General features: G+C 40.0%; 1 protein-coding gene across 1 annotated transcript; it reads left to right on the forward strand.

Annotated features, from left to right (window-relative positions):
• Window positions 1–1,425: 1,425 nt before the first annotated feature.
• On the forward strand, window positions 1,426–21,922 carry LOC308092390 (uncharacterized protein; the record flags this gene model as incomplete). Its single annotated transcript, XM_080438251.1, has 9 exons — window positions 1,426–1,629; window positions 2,801–2,966; window positions 3,094–3,157; window positions 4,257–4,374; window positions 4,843–5,167; window positions 7,590–7,669; window positions 11,788–11,890; window positions 12,683–13,243; window positions 21,918–21,922. 9 exons carry the CDS (start codon window positions 1,426–1,428, stop codon window positions 21,920–21,922), a joined length of 1,626 nt encoding a protein of 541 aa, XP_080294377.1.
• Between the last annotated feature and the right edge of the window lie 1,199 nt (window positions 21,923–23,121).

Here is a 23,121-nt window from a genome sequence, read left to right on the forward strand (position 1 = left end):
TTTAGTAAGTGTGTACTCAATCTATCTGCTATGTTTGTTTGCACAACACTAAAAACAAAATGTATTCTTTATCTGTGTTTCCCATTTTGAGAGTATATCAAATGGATGTTTCATGATTTAGAGGCCAAAATTTATCCAATGAGCCAGTCATAGATATATTATTAGTGGGTGGGAGCAGAGGATTCAACTATAAAGGCTACCAGGAGTTATATAAAGACATTTGAGAACAGGAACTATTTATCCAATGAATTAAAATGTGTTATGGGGTACTTGTTGTTATTGGGATACAACCAGGACAGGAATTTAAGGGAGGTCATGATGGCCGTGGTTGCCCCTCAGTCTGGCCTTGAGACCCTTAAAACATGGCATTTCCTGAAGCCATAGTGGCTTTAGTGCCCTAGATCAGTGGTTCTCAAACTAGTTAATGTCCAGGACCTCCAAAGTGACACTTACTAGCCTGCGGACCCCAATTTGAAAAGATATACCATAGACCCTCATATAAAAGAAGGTTTTTACAGCTCCAACAGTGATTTTCAACCATTTTAATTTCAGGGACCCCCAGTTTGACATGAATTATTTGCATAATTGCATTATAATGGCATTTCTGTGTAGACGTGTACCAAATGGACACTAACGGTTCCATTTGTACACTCTGAGTTACAGACCCACAAGGGTTGGTTCCTAACTATCATTTAGCTGGGGACCCCCTGGAATTACCTCAAGGGACCCCGGACCCCACTTTGAGAACCAATGCCCTAGATAATGCCAACAGATAAACAGCTCTTTACTCCCCAGTGACCTTGATTGGTGCAGGGTTAGGCATGGATCAGATTGTAAAGTATTTATTGCAACGCAGATAGTCTGCCTATGATAGACTAATTATTTACCCTTCCTGCCCTGGTATTTGGTCTTTGTGCCCTCAAAAAATTGACAACAATAAAGGTGGCTTAAAATGATGAAATTTCAGGCCTGCTCACAACTCATTGTGATGTCACGTGAGCTATGGATCTAGCTATTAAAACTGAGATGTTACATATTAGTTTCTTTGACATGAAAAACATGTAGAAGTACTGCCATAAGGGTCTATTCGGTTCTGTACACTCACATAGTTTATCTGGGGATTACAGTTTATGGAGCTATTAAAGGTATTGTGAAATCTTTTGGGCTTTATTAATATTATGGATGTCTGGTTAAAGTCTCCTTTTCCTATTGTACATTGAAATTTTGAATATTTTGCTTTCTCTTACAGATTCTTGCTTTGTATTACAACCACACTAAAGAAACAAAAAACAAAAAGGCACTTTTAAGAGCCACTCTCTCTTTCTCTCTCTCTCTTGCGCTCTTCCTCTCTCTCTTGCGCTCTTCCTCTCTCTCTCTCTCTCTCTCTCTCTCTCTCTCTCTCTCTCTCTCTCTCTCTCAAGAAAAATGACAAAAAGAAGGACCATCATCTGCCCCTCCTGCTTAGCATCAACCGAGGCCAAGAAGACTGCCTGTACTACCTGTTTCGCAGTCCTTCCAGTTACTCTCACAAAAGTAGCGGCCAAGCTGGAGAAGTATGGCCCGGAGTGGGTCAAAAAGCAGATGAAATTTAACAATGTGTCCCGGCACATAAATAATGCAAGAGTTGCTGTAAGTATAACAATATGTATATCCTTCTAAAAATCATCGCAAAGTATGAAGAGTAGACTATTTTAAACTTTTCATATATTCTCAATTCATTTCACAGGAAATGATTTATTTAAACCTGCTTCTTTCGATCTTGACATGGCATACAGCTCATGAATAGAAAATACGAAAAGATAAATTTATAAAAGAAACGAAATAATGATCTCGTAATAGAATATTACGTGAGACTAAACATTTAAATAATTTACAATACAGCAATGTCAAACATCTTTAAATTATGTTTATTTAATATGAACTCATTGATTTTGGTTACTTTTGAACAATTTGCTTCATCAATAAGGGCATCAAGAGTTAGCAGAAAGGGGGCGTGAACCTTGAAGCTAAGTTAAGCTATGTTTTGTCATTTTAGCTGTTAGTTTAGAGTAGCAAAGTATACATTTATGGGTATTTGTATTTGAAAATATAAAGCATTACATAAAAAAAAGCACCATAAAAATTCTATCAGCAAAAATAGTGTAATCAGGCTATCTTGATAATAAAAAAAAGCAGTCTTAAAAACATTATAGGCTATAAAGAAGAGGAAGAAGAGGCATGGTAAAGATATTTTATTTTTCGAGTGATATTCTATAAGTTTCGAGTGGCAAAGAGTGTTGTTTTTGATGCAGATAGCCTGATTACACTATTTCTACTGATACACTTTTTATGGCGATATTTTTATGCAAGCTATAGTGCTGTTTTATTTGTCCTTCGCTCCATTAATTAAAGAAAAAAAGAAACACTTCTTATGCAAATACAAAGACCCACTAATATATACTTTGCTACTCAAAACTGCTAAAATGGTAAAAGATAGCTTAACTTAGCTTGAAGGTTCACGCCCCCTATGAGTCTAGCAAGACATAGATAGATAGATAGATACCTTTATTATCCCGCGGGGGAAAATGAGTTGCCCAGAGGCAGCAAGCAGGTTACAGGCAGTACAGTGAGTAAGTAAGAAAGAAGACACAGCGATTGTACAGCAACCCACCGGGTAAGAAGTAAAGAACATGTTTGGCTAACCTAAATATAGCATTCTATGTTATTCTTTACCAGTTAGTGGGGTGATCTACATGTATATGGTTCTGAGCATGTTGCTCTGAAACGTTATTAACTAACTGATTTTCTTTGTTCATTTCAGGTGGCCAAACTTGGGGCTCTGGGCTTGAAGCCAGTTCTATTCTACTGTTCCCAATCGCGTGGGAGAAAGATCCCGGACCATCTTAAGCACCTGGACTTCACTGGGGAACAGAACTGTGGCCTTTTCGAAAATATGAAGAAGTCTTACGAGTACCTCTCCAGCGTGTGTAAGAATACTTAAAAAATATATATATTATTTTAATTACTACTTGTAATTGTAAGAACACACACAAAATAAATGTATATTTTTCTTCAGAATTTTTAATTATATTAATATAATCTTTCATGTTACAGCAACAGTGCCAGATATGTGTGCAGCGGTCACAGAGGAGGAGGAGGAGGTCGCTGTTGATGAGAGGTAACTACATCAGTCAGATCAAACCAACCAGATGAGGACTTGTACAGTCCTGTTGTTGCAGGCAGAAAAGATCTCCTGTAGGGCTCCTTTTTGCAATGTGGGACAGACTGTTAACATGTAACAGTCTTTTGCTGAAGGAGCTTTTTTGCCCTGCCACAGTACTAGAGAACAGGGGTCATCAACATCTCCATATTTGTCTGTGGCAAGACTTGGTTTTGTCCGTGTCAAATTCTAGATATTTTTACATACCATTGTAATTTGTCTTATTTTCATCAAGGACCCATCCTCATGACACCAATTGTGTAAATATTGAACCAAATACACCTTGAGGGTCCATTCCATTCCTCTCTGTGTTCCAGACCTGTTATTGTCATTCAGGGCTATATCTTTGTGTTTCTGGTAAATACTATTGTCTTCTCAGTTGTATGTCTGTCGCAAAAAATTGCCTGGGGATGACCCCTGCTTGAGAATGAGAGGGATTGTCCATAATGGCCTATAGTTTGGGCTCCATCCTTGTATTGGCCACCTCCTTCATAGTATCCAAGCTGGTACCACGGGCAGAACCAGCTTTATTGAGCCTCTTGCTGTCACCCTCCTTGATATTACTTCCGATATACCACTGCACACAGTACAGCGCTAGCCACTACTGATTGATGTAACATGTTCAGCTGAGTCCTATACACACCAAAGGTGTTATACACATCAACACACAACTACACATCCTCTCCCTTGGTGGAAAGGGGAGACAAGGAGGAACCCACCATCTTCCTAAAATCCCTAACCATCATCACCTTTATTTTGGCAACGTGTAACAAAAGGTGGTTCTGTTTACACTACATAACAAAGCAGTTAACCAGTCCTCTGTACTCCTTCTCTTAACCTCCACAGACACATACCACAATAGCGGAATCATCTTCTGCATGCAAACGTCTGCAAAGGACAAGTGGCTGTTCTTAAATAGTTGTCCTGTATATTGATATTCTGTGTTAAATGTTTGCTTTTGTGTAGTGGACCACAATGAATGTGTTGGTGTTTTCGATTTTATTTGTTTGATTTTTTTTAATTGCCCATACATGTTTTCTATTATTTTCTATTCTAGTTCCATTGAAGAGCAGGTGATCATCATCGAATTTGTCCCTGTACCAGTGCCCTCTACCAGCGCCATCACCCCATCTCTCCCTGTTTCCCCTCCTTCTGTCATCACCCCATCTCTCCCTGTCTCCCTTCCTGACCTCACCCCATCTCTCCCTGTTTCCCCTCCTCCTGACCTCACCCCATCTCTCCCTGTTTCCCCTCCTTCTGTCATCACCCCATCTCTCCCTGTCTCCCTTCCTGACCTCACCCCATCTCTCCCTGTTTCCCCTCCTTCTGTCATCACCCCATCTCTCCCTGTTTCCCCTCCTCCTGAGCTCACCCCATCTCTCCCTGTTTCCCCTCCTTCTGTCATCACCCCATCTCTCCCTGTCTCCCTTCCTGACCTCACCCCATCTCTCCCTGTTTCCCCTCCTTCTGTCATCACCCCATCTCTCCCTGTTTCCCCTCCTTCTGAGCTCACCCCATCTCTCCCTGTTTCCCCTCCTTCTGAGCTCACCCCATCTCTCCCTGTTTCCCTTCCTGACATCACTCCATCTCCTACTCTTCCGCCTGTCCCCCCTGTCTGTCCTCCCACCCTGTCCCTCTGCAAGAGGGCGAGGAAGAAGCCCTCTCTTACGCCTGTCCCCGCTGTCTGTCCTCCCACCCTGCTCCTCTGCAAGAGGGCGAGGAAGAAGCCCTCTCTTACGCCTGTCCCCCCTGTCTGTCCTCCCACCCTGCTCCTCTGCAAGAGGGCGAGGAAGAAGCCCTCTCTTACGCCTGTCCCCCCTGTCTGTCCTCCCACCCTGCTCCTCTGCAAGAGGGCGAGGAAGAAGCCCTCTCTTACGCCTGTCCCCGCTGTCTGTCCTCCCACCCTGACCGTCCGTAAAAGAGGGAGAACAACTAAGGCAGACAATGTGAAAAGGATGAAGAAAGCAGGTATGTAGTTTCCAATAATAATAATAATTTGTAAGAATAAACCAAACTTAGATGACAGGCATAAAATAGTCCATGCAATATGGAAAACATATAATAAACTAACAATTAAAAAGTAGATCAAAAATAAAATAATAGAATAAAGAAGCTGCCTGTCCTACATACTTGTTTATATATATATATATTTTTTTCCCAGCACTAAGCTGTTAGATCTGTTGTTTTTGTTGCAATTAAGCTCATTAACTACCAAGCAAGTAATATTTGATACTAAGGGCATTTTTAAACGGGTCCGTATTCGTTGTGAAAACATCAGCATGTTTACACTGCGTGTTGACTCGTATTGTCCTGTCTTTACAACGCACAACATGTTTTTTTCAACAAGTAGTGCATCATGCCCAACATAAAATGATAGAAATAGCAAATTATTACCATGGTTGATTTGATTTGCGGAGACATGTCACAGACAGTGAGCCTTTTCGATTAAGTTATAATATTTCATTATATGACGTAGTGGTGTGTACGCAAATGCACACCCGAGCGCACTCCCTGATACAAATTTGTATGGGCTATATTAGCTTGTTTTGTGCTATATTTTCAAACCCACCTACAGTTGAGAACTTGATGATCTACACACACAATCTGAAAAGCACAATGCACATGTTTGCTTATCAAAATGGTAGGCAAATGGCTACATTAATATAGGCTCGTTTCATCTTTAAGCGCAGCCGAGCTGCAGTGGCGTCAGTTCAGCAAAAGTTAAGGTATAACAACAGGACTGGAGTCCTCATGCACTCGCGCCAGGCGTGCGCATGCATGAGGATTCCAGTCATGTTATTATACCTTCCGTGGATAGTGTTCATGCATTTACTTTAAAAACAGTTTTCACCCTGGAACCAAGGTGTGGCAGCTGTCATACCTTGCCATACCCAATTGACGCCTCTTGAGTCAGGCTCACACACACCACGCCATGTGCACCATGGATCTGGGATACAAAATCATACAGTAGCCTTGCATTATGGTTTTAAGTTTCAGGAAAGGCACATTGACAGTGCAACCAAATAATTCTGAACTGTAGCACTTTGTATGTAGGCTTGGTGACCAATTATGTAACAAACAGGCCCCCTTCACTATTCTAATTAAAACATTATAGAAAGGGCTTTGGATGCCGAAATCCACTGAGTGGGGGTTCTAAAACACGACAGATCTCTAATGTAAGGTTTGTTCTATAATAATTGCACAGGAAATACCTGCAATAACACTTCTGGCCTACAGTTTGGAAACTTGCACAATGTAGCTTTAAAGGAAAGTCTTTAGCGCTCCCTTAAAAGCCTCCATGGGAATTCCATAGATGCATTGGTGTGGTAACAGGTACATTATGTTGTGTCTGGGAGGCGATGGGGAGCCAGTGCAGTGAGTGGAGAATGGGGGTGATGTGTTCATATTTGCACACTCTCATCAGGACCCTAACAGCTCTGTTCTGGATGTATTGTAGCTTTTTAACGCTCTTGCTATGGATCACGACTAGCAGTGCATTTCAGTAATCACGCCTGGTGAAGACAAAGCTTGGAGCTGCTTTTCAGCGTCAGGCAGTGTTTTTTGCAGAGATTAATGAGATGGAAGAAGAATGTTAAAGGAGTAGTTCACCCCCAAAATGAATGTTTTTCTATTGATTACTCATGCCTTAGACACCTAAGTTCAATAGTATTTTTTTGTATTTGTCACATTACTAAGACAAAAAAATGGTTTTAGTAAATTTACCCCCATTCATTCCCCTATCAGAATCAATGGGGCTAAATGTATTATAATATTTATTTTGTCTTAAGAATGCGACAAATACAAAAAAAAACTATTGAACTTAGGTGTCTAAGGCATGAGTAATCAATAGAAAAAAAGTCATTTTGGGGGTGAACTACTCCTTCAAGCAGAGGTGTTTGATCTGGGCTCCATAGTTGAGGTGGTGGTCCATTTTAAGGGCACGTTTAGATATTACGTTGTGTCGTTTGTTCAAAGACTTGAGTTGAGTAACACTAACCCTAAACCAAACCTTAACCCCAACCCTTGTCAAACTATAATATATATATTTAACACCCAGGTTGATTCCAACTCATGAGAAGGTGATGCTTGTTATACTAGATCCTTACCCGTACAATCTCTCCACACAACTTACAGCTTTAACCAACATTGCCATTGTTTTTAAATTGTCATTTTTTTGTAGTTGTCATTGTTTTAGAGTAAGACATAATGATGTCATGTGAAGCTTGAACAATCATGGAGACACCACCCTTTGTCTCTCTCTGATTGGCTACAGGCATAGACACAGACACAGACACACATAGATTTGGCAAATTTATAGACAGATAGATGTGAAATACTGCAGATTTTTATGAAGTGTTAGGGCTTAATGATCTTGTCTTTATCCTTTAAGGTTGCGAGGAATGTAGTGAGGAGAAGCAAAAGGAACCCTGGCCAGCAAAGGCTGTAACAGCCCGAAGGACAGGAAGGAAGGTAAAAAATATATATATATGTATATACGCACACACACACACACACACACACACACACACACACACACACACACACACACACACACACACACACACACACACACACACACACACACACACACACACACACACACACACTCTCTCTCTCTCACTTAAATTTACATAGGGGACATTTCTGTTTGTTTGATTATAGCTCTGCTGTAACAAAGCTTCTAGGCAATAACCATTAGGCCGTTTCTACGCATGTTTATTTACCATTTAAATGGTTCCCCATTTTTGTAGATGATACAATTATGTATTGAACGGAATTTGTGTGGATTTTCTCACAAAGAAAAGTGTGGGGTGTCCACTCTTAACTCTGACGTCTGTTAGAGTGAGATCCAGGTTGTGGACACAGAGCTCATGAAGTTTGTGGCTTTTCAACTCTCTCCTCTCTATGCATAAATCTCCAATAAATAATCTGGGAAAGGTTATCTGGGAAATCTGTCTCTCAGATGAGATTAGAACGTCTGTTATGCTCATTTTAGGCTGGCAGATATAACAGATGACAAAGACAAAGTTACATAGCATATCATTGTCTTGGTAAACTGCATCTTTTCATATGCCGTTGTGAACACAGGATTAGAGTAGGATCCACTCCATAAGATGTTTGCCATGACAGGCAGGAATGTTTTTTTTCTTCTCCTTCTCCCCCCTTCCCCTTATCCCTCTACACACTCCGAACACATTCACAGTACGTTATAGGACAGGGGTCCCCAAACTTTCTTGACTTGAGATCTACTTTTTGAGGTTTGCCTACTTTAGAAGCCATGAAGGGAGCTGGCAGGCCCTTCTAGATGTCAAGTGACATATTATTTTTATATTTGAATTACATATATATTTTAGGAGCATGTCATGTAATCTACCTGTAAACCCTTGATGATCTACTGGTGGATCACGATCTACCTTTTGGGGCCCTGTTAAAGGATCTAAATAGAATAATAAGTGTGGTTATCAACCAATACATAAATGATCTAAGTGACGTATGTGGCCCAGCTCAGACACAGGTCTACATGGGTTTATTGAAACAATCCACTTTTAGTGGAAGTGAACTTCTCACCAGGCTTTTTGCATTGCAATTGTTTACGCACTGTGAGTTCATGTTAGTTCTCAACACTCAAATCCTGGTTAGACTACCGTATCCAGTAAGTTGCCCAAACCAATTACACCATAATAAAACATATCCCCTATAGACTCAAAATGGATTGTGGGAGTGGCATATAGCAAAGGCTTGACCTGCCCAGGGATCCAACTGGTGACTCTGGTGAGATTTTGAGATTTCCCCAACCGAACCAAAAAAATCCTGCTCTATACAGGGTCCCCACGGTCATGAAATTCCTGGAAATATTTTGAAATAAAAATTTAAAAAATCCAGTACTGGAAAAAGGTTTGGAATTGATCAAAGGTCCTGGAAAAATATTTGGCTATGCATTGTTTTTGGCTATTGATTTTGTTAACACAAAACATTTTCATAAACATGTATAACATTACACAAAATATGTAACATAAGTAGTTTTTCGCCGCACGGGCTGTGTGATGGCAGCCTAATGTATGTCTCAATTGTTAGGTTGCACTGCATAGGGTGCCAGGTTGGTCACGTGATAAAAATAACAGAGCTACAAGCTCATACAGCATATTACTCTGATCTCCATTCTCCAAGCAAGTTGGAGAACACTCTGAAATCGTGGATTTTACTTTGGCTGGTCAATTTAAGATGACAATAGCAACAAAGGTTAGTTGTAGACCTGTATGTATGATGATCAATTATTCCAGACAGTGGTCTATCCAAGACTTTTTTACACGTTTGAGACCAGGTCTCAACCAGCTCCTCATGCCGTCTCACTCTCTCTCTCTCTCTCTCTCTCTCTCTCTCTCTCTCTCTCTCTCTCTCTCTCTGTGTTTAACCTCGCGTCACCAGTCTTTCCACCTCTGTGTGTAGCGTAGCCTAACAGTGTGTGTGTGTGTGTGTGTGTGGGGAGGGGAGGGGAGGGGAGGGGCTGTGCTGCTGCTGCTGCTGCTGCTGCTGCTACAACATGTGCGAGAGTCTCCCCTATGGAGTCTCCACACAACGGTGTCTAACCGAGTTATACTTCTCCAGTACAAAGTGTCTAACCGAGAGTTATACACTTCTCCAAACAACGGTGTCTAACCGAGAGAGTCCATGCAGATCACAGCAACTAATTTTACCGCATTTTTTTTTTCTCTGTTGGTGACAACTCTAGTGCGTCCCATGGACGCCACGACAGTGTCATGAATGCGTCCTTTCGCAATATTGTGCGTCAGCGAGTCGACGCAGGACGCAGGCCTATGAGCATCTTAATGCAAAATTACGTTCTTATTTTGACTAAAAGCAAAAATAAATAAATAAGGTTTTCCCATTCAGACACATAGCATGTATGTCTGCATATAATTGTTTTCAAGGTGTGACATTTACCTTATGTCACTAGTCATGGGGTCTTCAACAGGGGGTCCGGGACCCCTAGGGGTCCTCAGAGTTACTACAGGGGGGCGCCAAATCTTTGTGTTTTATGATATTTTTTTACATTAACCACTAGCATCCCATTTTTGAGGAGGACTTAAGACAAATATAGCAGATCTACAAGCTCACAAGCTTGTAGATCTGCTTTTGGCAAAGAGGCATATAGGTGTATAGGGGCAAAAAGAGCAGATCAAGTTTATACAATATAGAGGGGGTCCCTGCTTCATCTCTCTCTCAACTAGGGGGTCCTTCCTTGGCCTGAAAATGTTGAAGACCCCTGCTCTAGTCTAGTATCTTGCCTTTCAATGATAGCAGAGGCAAAATATTACCTTATGTCACTGTTTTGGCTTGTCTTAACCTCTGGGACTTATGTTACACTACTCTCTGTTGCTCAGTGGACTTTGTTAAACTTTCGGACAAGTCTTAACGAGCTTTAATAGGCTACAGCTGGATAGATGACAAGATGTCTGTAGGCACATTAATTAAACCATGCGCAGCGGTGTGGATGGATATCATGATCTGGTGAATCATGACCATAAAACGTTTTATTCTGTGAAAAAACTTCTGAAAACGGCAAAACAAAGGGTATTTATTAAATATAGTATATCATATAATTAAATATAAAATTAAAAAAATCACAGAAAAAAATGTTTTATGGTCATGATTCACCAGGACCCTGGATGGCTTGATTCTAGGCTTAAATTAATTGATATAAATATTTTTGGAAATGTCAATGGGAAAAATGCTTTGAGTATTTTGAAGTGGAACCAGGAAGTGGGCGGGAACTGCGATGCCCTATAGGCAGTTTTTGCAATGCTGTTGTCTGTCACTGAAAGTGAAAGTAACTTCAACTGCATGGACCGTATCCGTCTGAGCAGCCTGGTGACGTACTTACTGCCTTTAAACTCTCAGTGATCGACCGACCGACAGTCACGGCATTGACTAGGCTATAACTGCACGCAGCATTATGGAATATATAATATATTCCATTATTATATATATTCCATTAATATATATCCTTATATTTCATAGGTAATCAGCACCATCTGTAGGCTGTCACTTCTTGTTAATGTTTACCGAGTCGACTCGCACGATTTGATCAGCTGTTGCTGCGCAGCATGCAGTATGAATTTGACCGGCATAAAATCGGAATTTATGACAGTGACCGGCCGAGCGCCGATCCAGCCGGTTTGACCTAAAACCGGCTTTTTTAATTGTATTTTTTTTTTTTGCATCTGTAATTGTTTGCATTGCATGAGTCCATCTTTTGATAAATGTATTTCCTTTTGTAATCTTAAATTAAGTGTGATTGCTTCCCTAATATATAAATCCCACAATCTTTGAACCCAAGATTCATATTTTGGAAAGTTAGCTTCAAATCATTATTTTTGACACCACTGCTGGGTCTCCAGTAATGTTTTTGTTTGTTTTAAACTTTGTGTTTATTTAGCAATTTCAGCACGTTAGACAGGGGAAGAACATCATTTCATCATATCATATTACATCATTCTTTAGTTTTTTCCCCCCGAAAAGGACATCCTTTCATCATGTCATTTTTTGTTTTTTGGTATTAAAATCTTTATTCAATTTGTTCATTTCAGACCCAGTGTGTGGAGTCCAGACTGCAGGTGAAGATGAACTCTCCAGACTCATCCAGGGACATTTCTATTAAACAGGAGGAACCTGAAGACCACCCACACCTCAGTACGTATTTTAACTATACGATAATCTTTGAAAAAACTGTGACGATTATAATATCCGGATATTATAAGACTTTTTGTGTTATCCTTTTTTACTGTACCTCTGTGCTATTCACATTTTTGACTAATAAAGTATTCAATCAATCAATGACTCAATCAATATGCATAGGCATCATTAAATATGCAATACAAAAGAATAACTGCACCGCATTGTACATTTTTGATTTCCAAAAACATTTGAGGTGAGAAATAGTGCACTAACACTTGATTCAGCACTGCCTTGTTGCAGTGACAGTGTACAACGTAACGTTTAGATCACATACTTTAAATCACATTATGTACGTTGTGTGACTGAAACATTGCCTCAGAGCCACCCAGTCTGTTTCACTGGGAATTAGGTTAAAATATGGTTGCAAAAATCCATTTCAGCTGGTCTTTAAGTGGTTAACAACATTCAAATAAGTTTATCTTCAACTATTTCTAGATTTCAGTGGAAGGCACTGAACTAGAAAGGCTACTACAGGCTGCACTTTAGTGCATTGTGCTGCAAGTCATGGTCATGTTTAAGTTTCTTACAGATTATTAGATGTTCTTGGCCTAGCATACAAAATAAATTTGGCGCTGATCGGTACAGTGGTTTGTTAAATTATCCCCAGACACAGACAGATTTTTATTTAATAACTGTTTGGTCAGTCTTAGTAGATAATAGCTTTGTACATGGAACATGGAAGATAGAAAAATAGATTTACATTTTAAGAATCCAGTGTTGACTATCATGTTATTTTTTTGCTCCTAGCCATCCTGCACATGGTTGTGTGTAAAGAGGAGGTTTCTCCTGAACAGGAGAGGAGCCCCAGTCTGCTCCAGGAGGAACCAGAGCCTCCAAAGATTAAAGAGGAACAGGAAGAGCTACTTCAAAGACCAGAGGACCCTGTTGGGTCAATGTTGACATTACTAGCAGTGAAAGCTGAAGTTGATGAAGACATCACTTCACACTGCTCTGAAGTTGAAGTTAAGCTTGAATCAGACACTGAAGTCACTGAAGACAGTGATGATTGGGGGGAGACAAGTGGGGGTGTCCACACTGGAGAAAAACCTTTCCACTGTGAACATTGCGACAATAGTTTCACACGGTCTGAAAACTTGAAGAGACACCAGTATGTCCACACTGGAGAAAAACCTTTCCACTGTGAACATTGCGACAAGAGTTTCATTACGCCATCTGAACTGAAGAGACATAAGCGTATCCACAATGGAGAAAAAAAATTCCACTGTAAACATTGTAACAAGAGTTTCAATTATTTGGGTAACCTCAAGAAACACCAGCGTATCCACACTGGAGAAAAACCTTTCCACTGTAAACATTGTAACAAGAGTTTTAATGAGTCAGGTTCCCTCAAGAATCATCAGCGTATCCACACTGGAGAAAAACCTTTTCACTGTAAACATTGTGACAAGAGTTTCAATGCCTCAGGTAACCTCAAGAAACACCAGCGTTCCCACTGCAAACATTGTAAAATGATTTTCAATAACCCAGGTGACCTGAAAAAACATCAGCTTATCCACATTGGAGAAAAATCTTTCCATTGTACACAATGTGACAGGAGTTTCAGTAGGTCAGGTGACCTGGAGAGACACCAGCGTGTCCACACTGGAGAGAAACCTTTCCACTGTAAACAACATCTCCACGATTATACAACGTGTCTATGTAGTAAGGCGGCAACAACGGATCGAACAAAACATCAGCTTATCCACATTGGAGAAAAATCTTTCCATTGTACACAATGTGACAGGAGTTTCAGTAGGTCAGGTGACCTGGAGAGACACCAGCGTGTCCACACTGGAGAGAAACCTTTCCACTGTAAACAACATCTCCACGATTACACAACGTGTCTATGTAGTAAGGCGGCAACAACGGATCGATTAAATAATTTAAAATTGATTACTAAATTTGTTTCCAACGAATTTGATGATCGATTTTAATTGACAATGAATCACGATTACACAACGTGTCTATGCAGATCGGCTAGCTGAACTATTTTAAATCTCAATGTGTGTAAACAGTGGAGAGACCAGGGACAGATAATGCATGGGCTACTGGAATTTGTGAGCAAAAATAGAAATAGTGAAAAGAGTTAAATATCAAAATGTTATACAATTCTGTAAGAAATTAAGGTAAAAGAGGATAATACCAAAGAGAAATGGGGAAAATAATTCTAAAACAATTTTGGAAGATTATTGGAAAGAAGCATGCAAAAGATTTTTTAAGGCGACACAATCCAAGTATTGGAAAGAATTAGCTTGGAAAATTAATTTGACGATTTTTCAGCAGGCAGTGCTGAATGCTGGAGGAAATGTGTAGAACTGGAAGCCAATCATACACACTTTTTCTATTTATGCCCAAAAGTTTAAAAGGTTTTGGGAGATAGTGAAAATAAATACAACATACATTTTCCTTAAGGAAACCCATACACCCAATCAATATTGTATTAGGTATTATTCCATTAGAAATATAAAGGGATACATATTTGTATACAATATTACGTATCCCTGCCTTAAAACAAATCGCACGGAAACGGTTGGATGTAAACCCACCATCTATTAATAATTGGAAAATAAAAGTTGAAGAGATTAAAGAGATGGAAATAATTACTTACAAAATGATTATTGATTGATTGATTGAAATTGTTATTAGGCAAAAAGAATGCAAAACATCACGGTTACATTTATAATACTTTTGTCTAAAAGGTCCGTCCAAAAAAGTCCCTTGCGGACCTGTTTCCGTTGGGGTCCTTGGTATTCATTTCATAGACATATATAGTAGCAACCAAACAGTTCAAATATGAACATAAAAATACAGAGAAAAAATAACACTATGTACAAAAAAAGAAGAAAAAAAAGCAAAAAGCATGAAAAAATAAATATATATATGTATGTATTAAAAAAAGGGAGGGGGGTCGTCTGTCTACCAGGAAACTGGTACTACCTCCTCTTTTGGCCTCCAGAAAGATGAGTTTTTAGGGCTTTTTTGAATGAGCCCAGCGAACTGCATTTTTTGAGGGATGGGGTTAGACTATTCCATACCTTGGTGGCCGTGCTGTAGAAGGAGAATTTGCCCATGTTTGTTTTATGGGTGGGTGGTACCAGACCTGAGGGTTGACAAAAGAGGAAACTCTGCCCATAAATCTGGTTCTCTGGTTTACTCTTTTGACCACCTTTGTTGCCATGCTTTCACCTTTCAGGTATTTGTCAAGAACACATCCCAAATAGGTTCTCTTCTTTGCTAGAGATGATTGTGTCATCGACTTTGACCTTGAAGTCATTCACCTTCATCTTACTGAGGGAATGTTTGGTCCCAAAGAGAATGGATTCATGAGAAACCGTGAAGATGAATTTGAAAGAAACTGGAGTAAATGGGACTCAGAAATACTGGAAGTGTAAAAATAGATTTCGGAGTAGTACTACAGGAAAGCTATCCCTATCCCCCCTTTTCATTTTGTTTGCTTCTCTCTCTTATTTTACCTTTATCCTCCCCTTTATTATTCTTTATTATTAATATCTGTTTGTATATGTAATTAAAACAAATTAAAAATGATGCAGGATGAATTAAAGAAAACTTGTAAGATAATTAAATGAAATCAATAACATGTAATGTACGAACCTGTTTGTAAACAAATACATGGTGAATATTGTAGCAGATGAATGTGTTCTCTCTCCTTTAATATTGGATGAAATTTGTAACCCACCTGAAAATGTATTTTCTGTTTGCTAAAGAGCAAGGAAGAGACAGGGACAACACTGTTACTGAATATAGCAATGAATACTTTAAGAATATACTGTATGTCTTTAACTTTAACAAAACCCTTTTGTTTAACAGCACCTTACTTTACTTTATTAGTTTATTTAGACAGGACAGAGCATATTAATGAACGTCACATGAACGTAAATACACCGGATTTAGCAAAGATGCTAAGTTTCATCCGCAGTCGTCACACAAAACATAAAATCAGAAAAACAGACAAACTGTGGAATACATTTACATAACATTACATAGCCTAAAAATAAACCTTAAACATGATCACAAATGGTTGCAGCTTTGGTTTTCAAGCAACCATCTTTTCACATTGAATTTAAAAGATGGAAATGTAGCACAATCCCTTATACGTAGAGGAAGGCCATTCCATGCTACACAACCCTGTACTGAGAGGACATTTTGACCGAAGGTTGTTTGCCGGTGCGGCACTTCACAATCTCCTCGAGTGGTTGCTCTGGCACTGATTCCTCTTTCAGGCTTCCTTTTAATGAATTCACTTATGGGGGGCGGGCACAGACCATGTAGGGTCTTGTATATGACCCCAACCTGTTTGAACTTTTTGAAATTGTCGAAGCAAAAGGAATTGAGCCTCCTGAGTATGTTACAATGATGATAAGAGTGAGGCTTCCTGTCAAACACTTTGAGCGCACTTTTGTAGAGCTGTTCAATGGGTTTTAGAATCGTCACGCCTGTGCAAGACCAGTTTGTAAAACAGTATTCAATGTGTGATAGGATCATACAGTGAAGATACGATCTGGCAGCTCCAACTGTCAGGAAGGGTCTAATTTGTTTAAAATTGTGAAGGTTGAATTTAATTGTATTCTTCACATGTTTTTTTAAAGTTAGGGTTGGGTCTAGTATGACTCCGAGGTACTTGAACTCTGGGACAAGTTCAAGTTCCTCCCCACCCAGAAACACATTTGAGGACTCCAACACAACTGGTCTTTTGGAGAAGGCCATGCAGACTGTCTTTTTGGCATTCAGGAGCAGACATGAATCTATAAGCCAGTCTTGAATGCTTGTCAGAGCTGAGGTTAAGATTATTGACACCTCTGCATAGCTTTTACCATGGGCAAGTACAACGGCATCATCTGCATACATCTGGACATGTAGATTATTACATACTTCAGGTAGGTCATTTATGTACAGTGAGAACAGAATTGGACCTAGTATTGAGCCCTGGGGGACACCGACCGAACAGGTGTGGTAGGGGGATTTAACACTGTTTACACTTACACACCTTAAAGGGAGACTTACATCATACATGGTTTATTCTGTCCAGTTTTACTTAACTAAGTAAAAGTCATAACCTAACCCCCCCCCCCTTTTCTTCTTCTCGAACTTTTTACTGTACTATTTAGCTTTTCTTATTTTTCATTTTGTGACATTAAATGACAGACATATATACACTACTATGTGTATATCTGTCTGTCATTTAACACTATGATATGAGTACATGAGGACCCTATTTGAAACAAGCCATTAGGCTTTCATGGGTTTTTCAATCCTATTTAGTTGACCTTGTATTTAAACTGTATTTTCATGTGCTTTTTTTTCTGCAAAGTTCTAAATAAAGTATTCAATCAATCAATCAATCAATCAACACATTCCCTGTTATTGTGCAGATCTACGTCATTTAAATCATTATTTTGATATTACGCTAGAGGGCGCTCTTCCCCAACCTATGAATGATCCCTTGACTCTGAGAGAATGATAGAAGCAGAAATGACGTCATCCCAAAAATATAATTGAATAAATGAATGCATGTACATGTATTACCCTCTGTAGATCTTTTGAGGAGAGACAGACAGGTCTTTATAAAAAACATTTTTAAATAGTTCAAATAGCCGATCTAAAAGCTCTCAATGTGTCGATGTAGATCGGCTACGGCTAGTTGAACTATTGTTTTTCAAAATAGTAATTTATTTATTACCCCTTATCCCTAAATAAGTTTAGGGGTAAGGCGGCGCGCAAGATAGGGTCCTAAGCCTCTTAAGCCAGTATTTATTTTTTATTTTAGATTTTCTACTATGATAACATGTACAAAATATGCATTGAGTATTACTCGATTAATGTATTACATTAATTATCAATTGTTTTTGTAATTGATCAAATTGATTTGTTAACTAATTGACTATTAACTAACTGTGTCACACTCCTACATGGATGCTGTTACTGTATAGGGTGTACCAAAAAATCCTAAAGGGGGCGTCAACATGTGTAACTTGGTAGCGGCGGCCATTTTGGGGGCTGGAGGGTTGGGGTCCGAGGGTACATAAACAGCTTGTAAACAGTGACCCGACCGTGTTTGTTTTTTAAACTCACAGTCACAATGGTGAGGACTTACTCAGTTCATAAGTGCCATAGCAGGTCGGGTCGAGGTAATGTGGTAGGTAAAGCAGTACAATTTGTCAGCTTTCCAGCATAGAGGCAACATCACGGAGCTCAAATAGATGTGGTATGGCTTGGATCTCAGCTGTACGACGCACATAATTAACGTTCAACAACCTGCCCAAGTACAGCCGTGTTTGTTCACTTCACTTTCTCAAAGGTACCAAAAATATGAAACTGCTATTTTGTCTCTGCTAACTGAAAGTAACTAGGTAATGCAACTAGGATGGTCCAGAGTGTTAGTGACTTTTTTTCCCTCTCTAACGCACTGACAGGCGCGCTGCTCTGCTCATAGACCGAACATTCCACTACCGTGCGAGGTCTCCAACTTTAATAAAAATAAACAAAGCTATTTTGCTACTCACCGAAACTTTCAACAACACAAAACTGCCTTTGTTTCGGTGAATAGTGAAATAGTTTTGTTTATTTTTTTAATTAAAGTTGGAGACCTCACACGGTAGTAGCAGCGCGCCTGTCAGAGCGTTAGAGAGAGAAAAAAGTCACTAACACTCTGGACCGCCCTAGGCTATCCTAGTCTAGTTACATTACCTAGTTACTTTTAGTTAGCAGAGACAAAATAGCAGTTTCATGTTTTTGGTAAAAATGTACCTTTGAGAAAATGACGTGAACAAACACAGCTGTATTTGGGCAGGTTGTTGAACGTTAAATCTTTGTGTGGTACAGCTGAGATCCAAGCCATACTAGTCTCTTCTCTTGAATACATTGTTAGCCTCACACTGTATTCAATCTTCAAGAGGAGAGCTGCGACATGTGTACATTGGTTTCAAAACCAAATTCATTCAAATTTTGGACAGTGTGGCTCCCATGAAAACCATCAGGGTCAAAACCCGCTCTGTACCATGGATGAATTCGGACATCCTTACTGCCATGAAAGTCAGAAACAAAAAGTGTTCTGAGTTTCATAAAGGTAGGATCAAACTCGCCAAATGTTTTAACAAAGGTCTCGAATCCCATGTAGCTAAACTTGAAAAAGAAAAAAACAAGCTAAGAAACAAGGTTAATGGCATGCTCCTATTAGCAGAAAAAAGCTTCCTCGATGACAAAATTGAGGAAAATCAAAGCAAACCACGAGAGCTTTGGAAGCTATTCAACAACCTACTAGGCTGCAGCAAGAAATTGAAAACCAGGTTTTCAAACATAAGCCTCAAGGTGAATGACACTCTCACCACATCCAAACATGAAGTGAGTAAAATCCTCAACATATTCTTCACGACCATAACCTCAGATTTGGTTGAAAAACTACCCCCTCACTCTGGGTGCTATGGTGAAGAGTATGTTGACTCATTTTACGAAAAACAGGGTGTACGCAAAGAGGATTTTAAACTCTCCCCTGTGAAAACAGAAGAGGTGTTTAAACAATTGAGTGCTCTTCATCAACACAGAGCAACAGGACTCGACAATATCCCCGCCAAATTTCTAAAAGACTCAGCCGCCTCCATTGCTCCAATCATTACCCACATAATAAACCTCTTCATCATACAGGGACGGGTCCCTAACGATTTCAAAAAAGCAAGGGTGACCCCTCTGTACAAAAAAGGAAACAAATTAGACCCTGGCAACTACCGCCCTATTTCTATTCTTGGCTCCATCTCGAAAGTCATGGAAAAAATAGTCTATGAACAGGTCGATAATTATCTTGCAGAGAAAAATCTAATTTACAAATTCCAATCTGGTTTCAGAACAAACCACTCCACTGACACATGCCTTCTCTATTTGAACGACTCTATCAAACAAGATGTCGACAAGGGCAAATATTGCGGCATGGTCATGCTGGACCTCCAGAAGGCCTTTGACACCGTTAATCACCCAATCATGATCAATAAGCTCAAAGCAATAGGTTTTGATGATACGTCAGTGAACTGGATGAGAAACAAAAAGTGTTCTGAGTTTCATAAAGGTAGGATCAAACTCGCAAAATGTTTTAACAAAGGTCTCGAATCCCATGTAGCTAAACTTGAAAAAGAAAAAAACAAGCTAAGAAACAAGGTTAATGGCATGCTCCTATTAGCAGAAAAAAGCTTCCTCGATGACAAAATTGAGGAAAATCAAAGCAAACCACGAGAGCTTTGGAAGCTATTCAACAACCTACTAGGCTGCAGCAAGAAATTGAAAACCAGGTTTTCAAACATAAGCCTCAAGGTGAATGACACTCTCACCACATCCAAACATGAAGTGAGTAAAATCCTCAACATATTCTTCACGACCATAACCTCAGATTTGGTTGAAAAACTACCCCCTCACTCTGGGTGCTATGGTGAAGAGTATGTTGACTCATTTTACGAAAAACAGGGTGTACGCAAAGAGGATTTTAAACTCTCCCCTGTGAAAACAGAAGAGGTGTTTAAAAAATTGAGTGCTCTTCATCAACACAGAGCCACAGGCCTCGACAATATCCCCGCCAAATTTCTAAAAGACTCAGCCGCCTCCATTGCTCCAATCATTACCCACATAATAAACCTCTTCATCATACAGGGACGGGTCCCTAACGATTTCAAAAAAGCAAGGGTGACCCCTCTGTACAAAAAAGGAAACAAATTAGACCCTGGCAACTACCGCCCTATTTCTATTCTTAGCTCCATCTCGAAAGTCATGGAAAAAATTGTCTATGAACAGGTCGATAATTATCTTGCAGAGAAAAATCTAATCTACAAATTCCAATCTGGTTTCAGAACAAACCACTCCACTGACACATGCCTTCTCTATTTGAACGACTCTATCAAACAAGATGTCGACAAGGGCAAATATTGCGGCATGGTCATGCTGGACCTCCAGAAGGCCTTTGACAGCGTTAATCACCCAATCATGATCAATAAGCTCAAAGCAATAGGTTTTGATGATACGTCAGTGAACTGGATGAGATCCTACCTGGAAGGGAGGGAGCAAGTGGTGGAAGTAAATGGCACCCAGTCCCCCCCCCTCCCTGTGACTTGTGGTGTTCCTCAAGGAAGTATACTAGGACCTTTACTGTTCCTGATATATGTAAATGATATGTCTTCAGCCTGCGACTGCAAACTGTTCCTGTTCGCAGATGACTCGGCCCTGCTAGTCTCGGACAGGGACAGGCTGCAGGTTGGGAAAACTCTCAGCTCTGAACTCATCAAGATCTGCATCTGGCTCTCTGACAACAAACTTTCATTACACCTGGGTAAAACTGAATCCATCCTCTTTGGGTCCAGTCCTAACCTTAGCAAGGCAGAGAGTTTCACGATCAAAGTGGGTGATGATGTCATCAAAAGAAAGGATGAAATTACCTACCTGGGCTCCATCTTGGAGGCAAACCTCTCTGGTAACAAAAACGCAGAAAAAGTGATCAAAAATGTCCACCAAACAACACGCTATTTGTGGAGGATTGATCGTCTAGTCAGTAAGAATACTCTGAAGATTCTTGCAGGGGCCCTCATTCAAGGTCATTATGATTATGCATGCACTTCATGGTATCACAACACCTCCAAGGCCTTAAAAACAAGGCTCCAAACATCCCAAAACAAACTTGTAAGGCTACTTCTTGGCCTCAATCACAAAACCCATCTAACCCCTGCTCATTTTGCTAGGATTGGACGGCTTAGGGTTGAGGACAGAGTACAGCAACTTGCTATGGGCCTGTATTTGACAAATACAGGGGGATCCCAATGTTGTGGTGTATCTTGAAGACCAGGCCCATAGCAAGTTGCTGTACTCTGTCCTCAACCCTAAGCCATCCAATCCTAGCAAAATGAGCAGGGGTTAGATGGGTTTTGTGATTGAGGCCAAGAAGTAGCCTTACAAGTTTGTAAGTCTCTAGTCTTAAGCGCGTCTCTATGTACAGTCTGACCCCTCAAGGGCTGTAGCGTCGAAAAGGGGTGCGTGGCGATTTTTTGGTGACACGACGTTGGTACGCCCTAAAAAAAAGAAGAGAAAAAAAAGGACAGTACCGAGACTAACAGTGGGGGGCAGCAATACGCCAATTGGCGTTTCTAGACAAACTCATCAGAAGAAGAACATACCCACAATGCAGTTGTGAAAACAACTGTGTGTGTGTGTGTGTGTGTGTGTGTGTGTGTGTGTGTGTGTGTGTGTGTGTGTGTGTGTGTGTGTGTGTGTGTGTGTGTGTGTGTCAAGTCCCCAGAACCCAGAACCCAGTGGTTTCATTGAAGCACAATTTCCCATTTCACAAGTTTTCAAATGTATAAATTGTATGAAAATCTTTTGCAAATAGCAAGCTCACAATGTGTGATTGTGTGGCATTGCAAAGAATTGTGAGCTTGTAGATCTGCTATTTTCAAATGGCCGAAATGTATAGGGTTGAAGTGGATAAGACTATGTTTTTTTAAATAATCAAAATCTACAAAGAAAGTTTTCAAATAATTGTAGCGGAGTAAAACAAAGTAGCCTACAATATATTTGCCTCTGAGATGTAGTGGAGTAGAAGTAAAACTACTGAAAACTGGAAATACTCCAGTAAAGTAAAAAAATACCTCAATATTGTACTTGAGTACATGTACTTAGTTACTTGTTTACACCACTATAATACCACTATAATTGAGCAAATAGAGCTTTGTTCTTGTGTATTGTTGTTTGTGGCCCCGGCGGGGAGACACTAAATGTAATTTCCAGGTCTCGAGCTGAAAAAGTTTAGAAACCCCTGCAGGGTACATAGGCCAGACAATGGGCAGCACTCAGTGTTGCCATGTCCGCTTATTATAAGCGACTTTGTTTTTTTGGGGGCTTGTTTCTAAAGTGTAGTTGCTTATTTGTAACCTGACTCCGTCAAATGGAAGAAGCTTTTGACACTGGAGGGAGGGGGGTTTACCAGGCTAGCTTATTTGGGCTTCTTTCATTTTTTTTATTTTATTTTAACGAGTAGTTCTCAAATACTTTCATGTCATGGACCCCCAAATTAATATATATTTGTCCCTTACCCCCATCTAGCCTGGGGCACCATTCCTTTTCGGGTATATGATCCGGTCGGGAGCGGAAGTTAAAAAAATAAAAAGTGGCCGGATGGGCAGAACCGGAAACACGTCTCACCC

This window comes from Gymnoscopelus braueri (genome assembly GCF_963280865.1).
Source record: "Gymnoscopelus braueri genome assembly, chromosome: 9".
NCBI classification, from domain to species: domain Eukaryota; kingdom Metazoa; phylum Chordata; class Actinopteri; order Myctophiformes; family Myctophidae; genus Gymnoscopelus; species Gymnoscopelus braueri.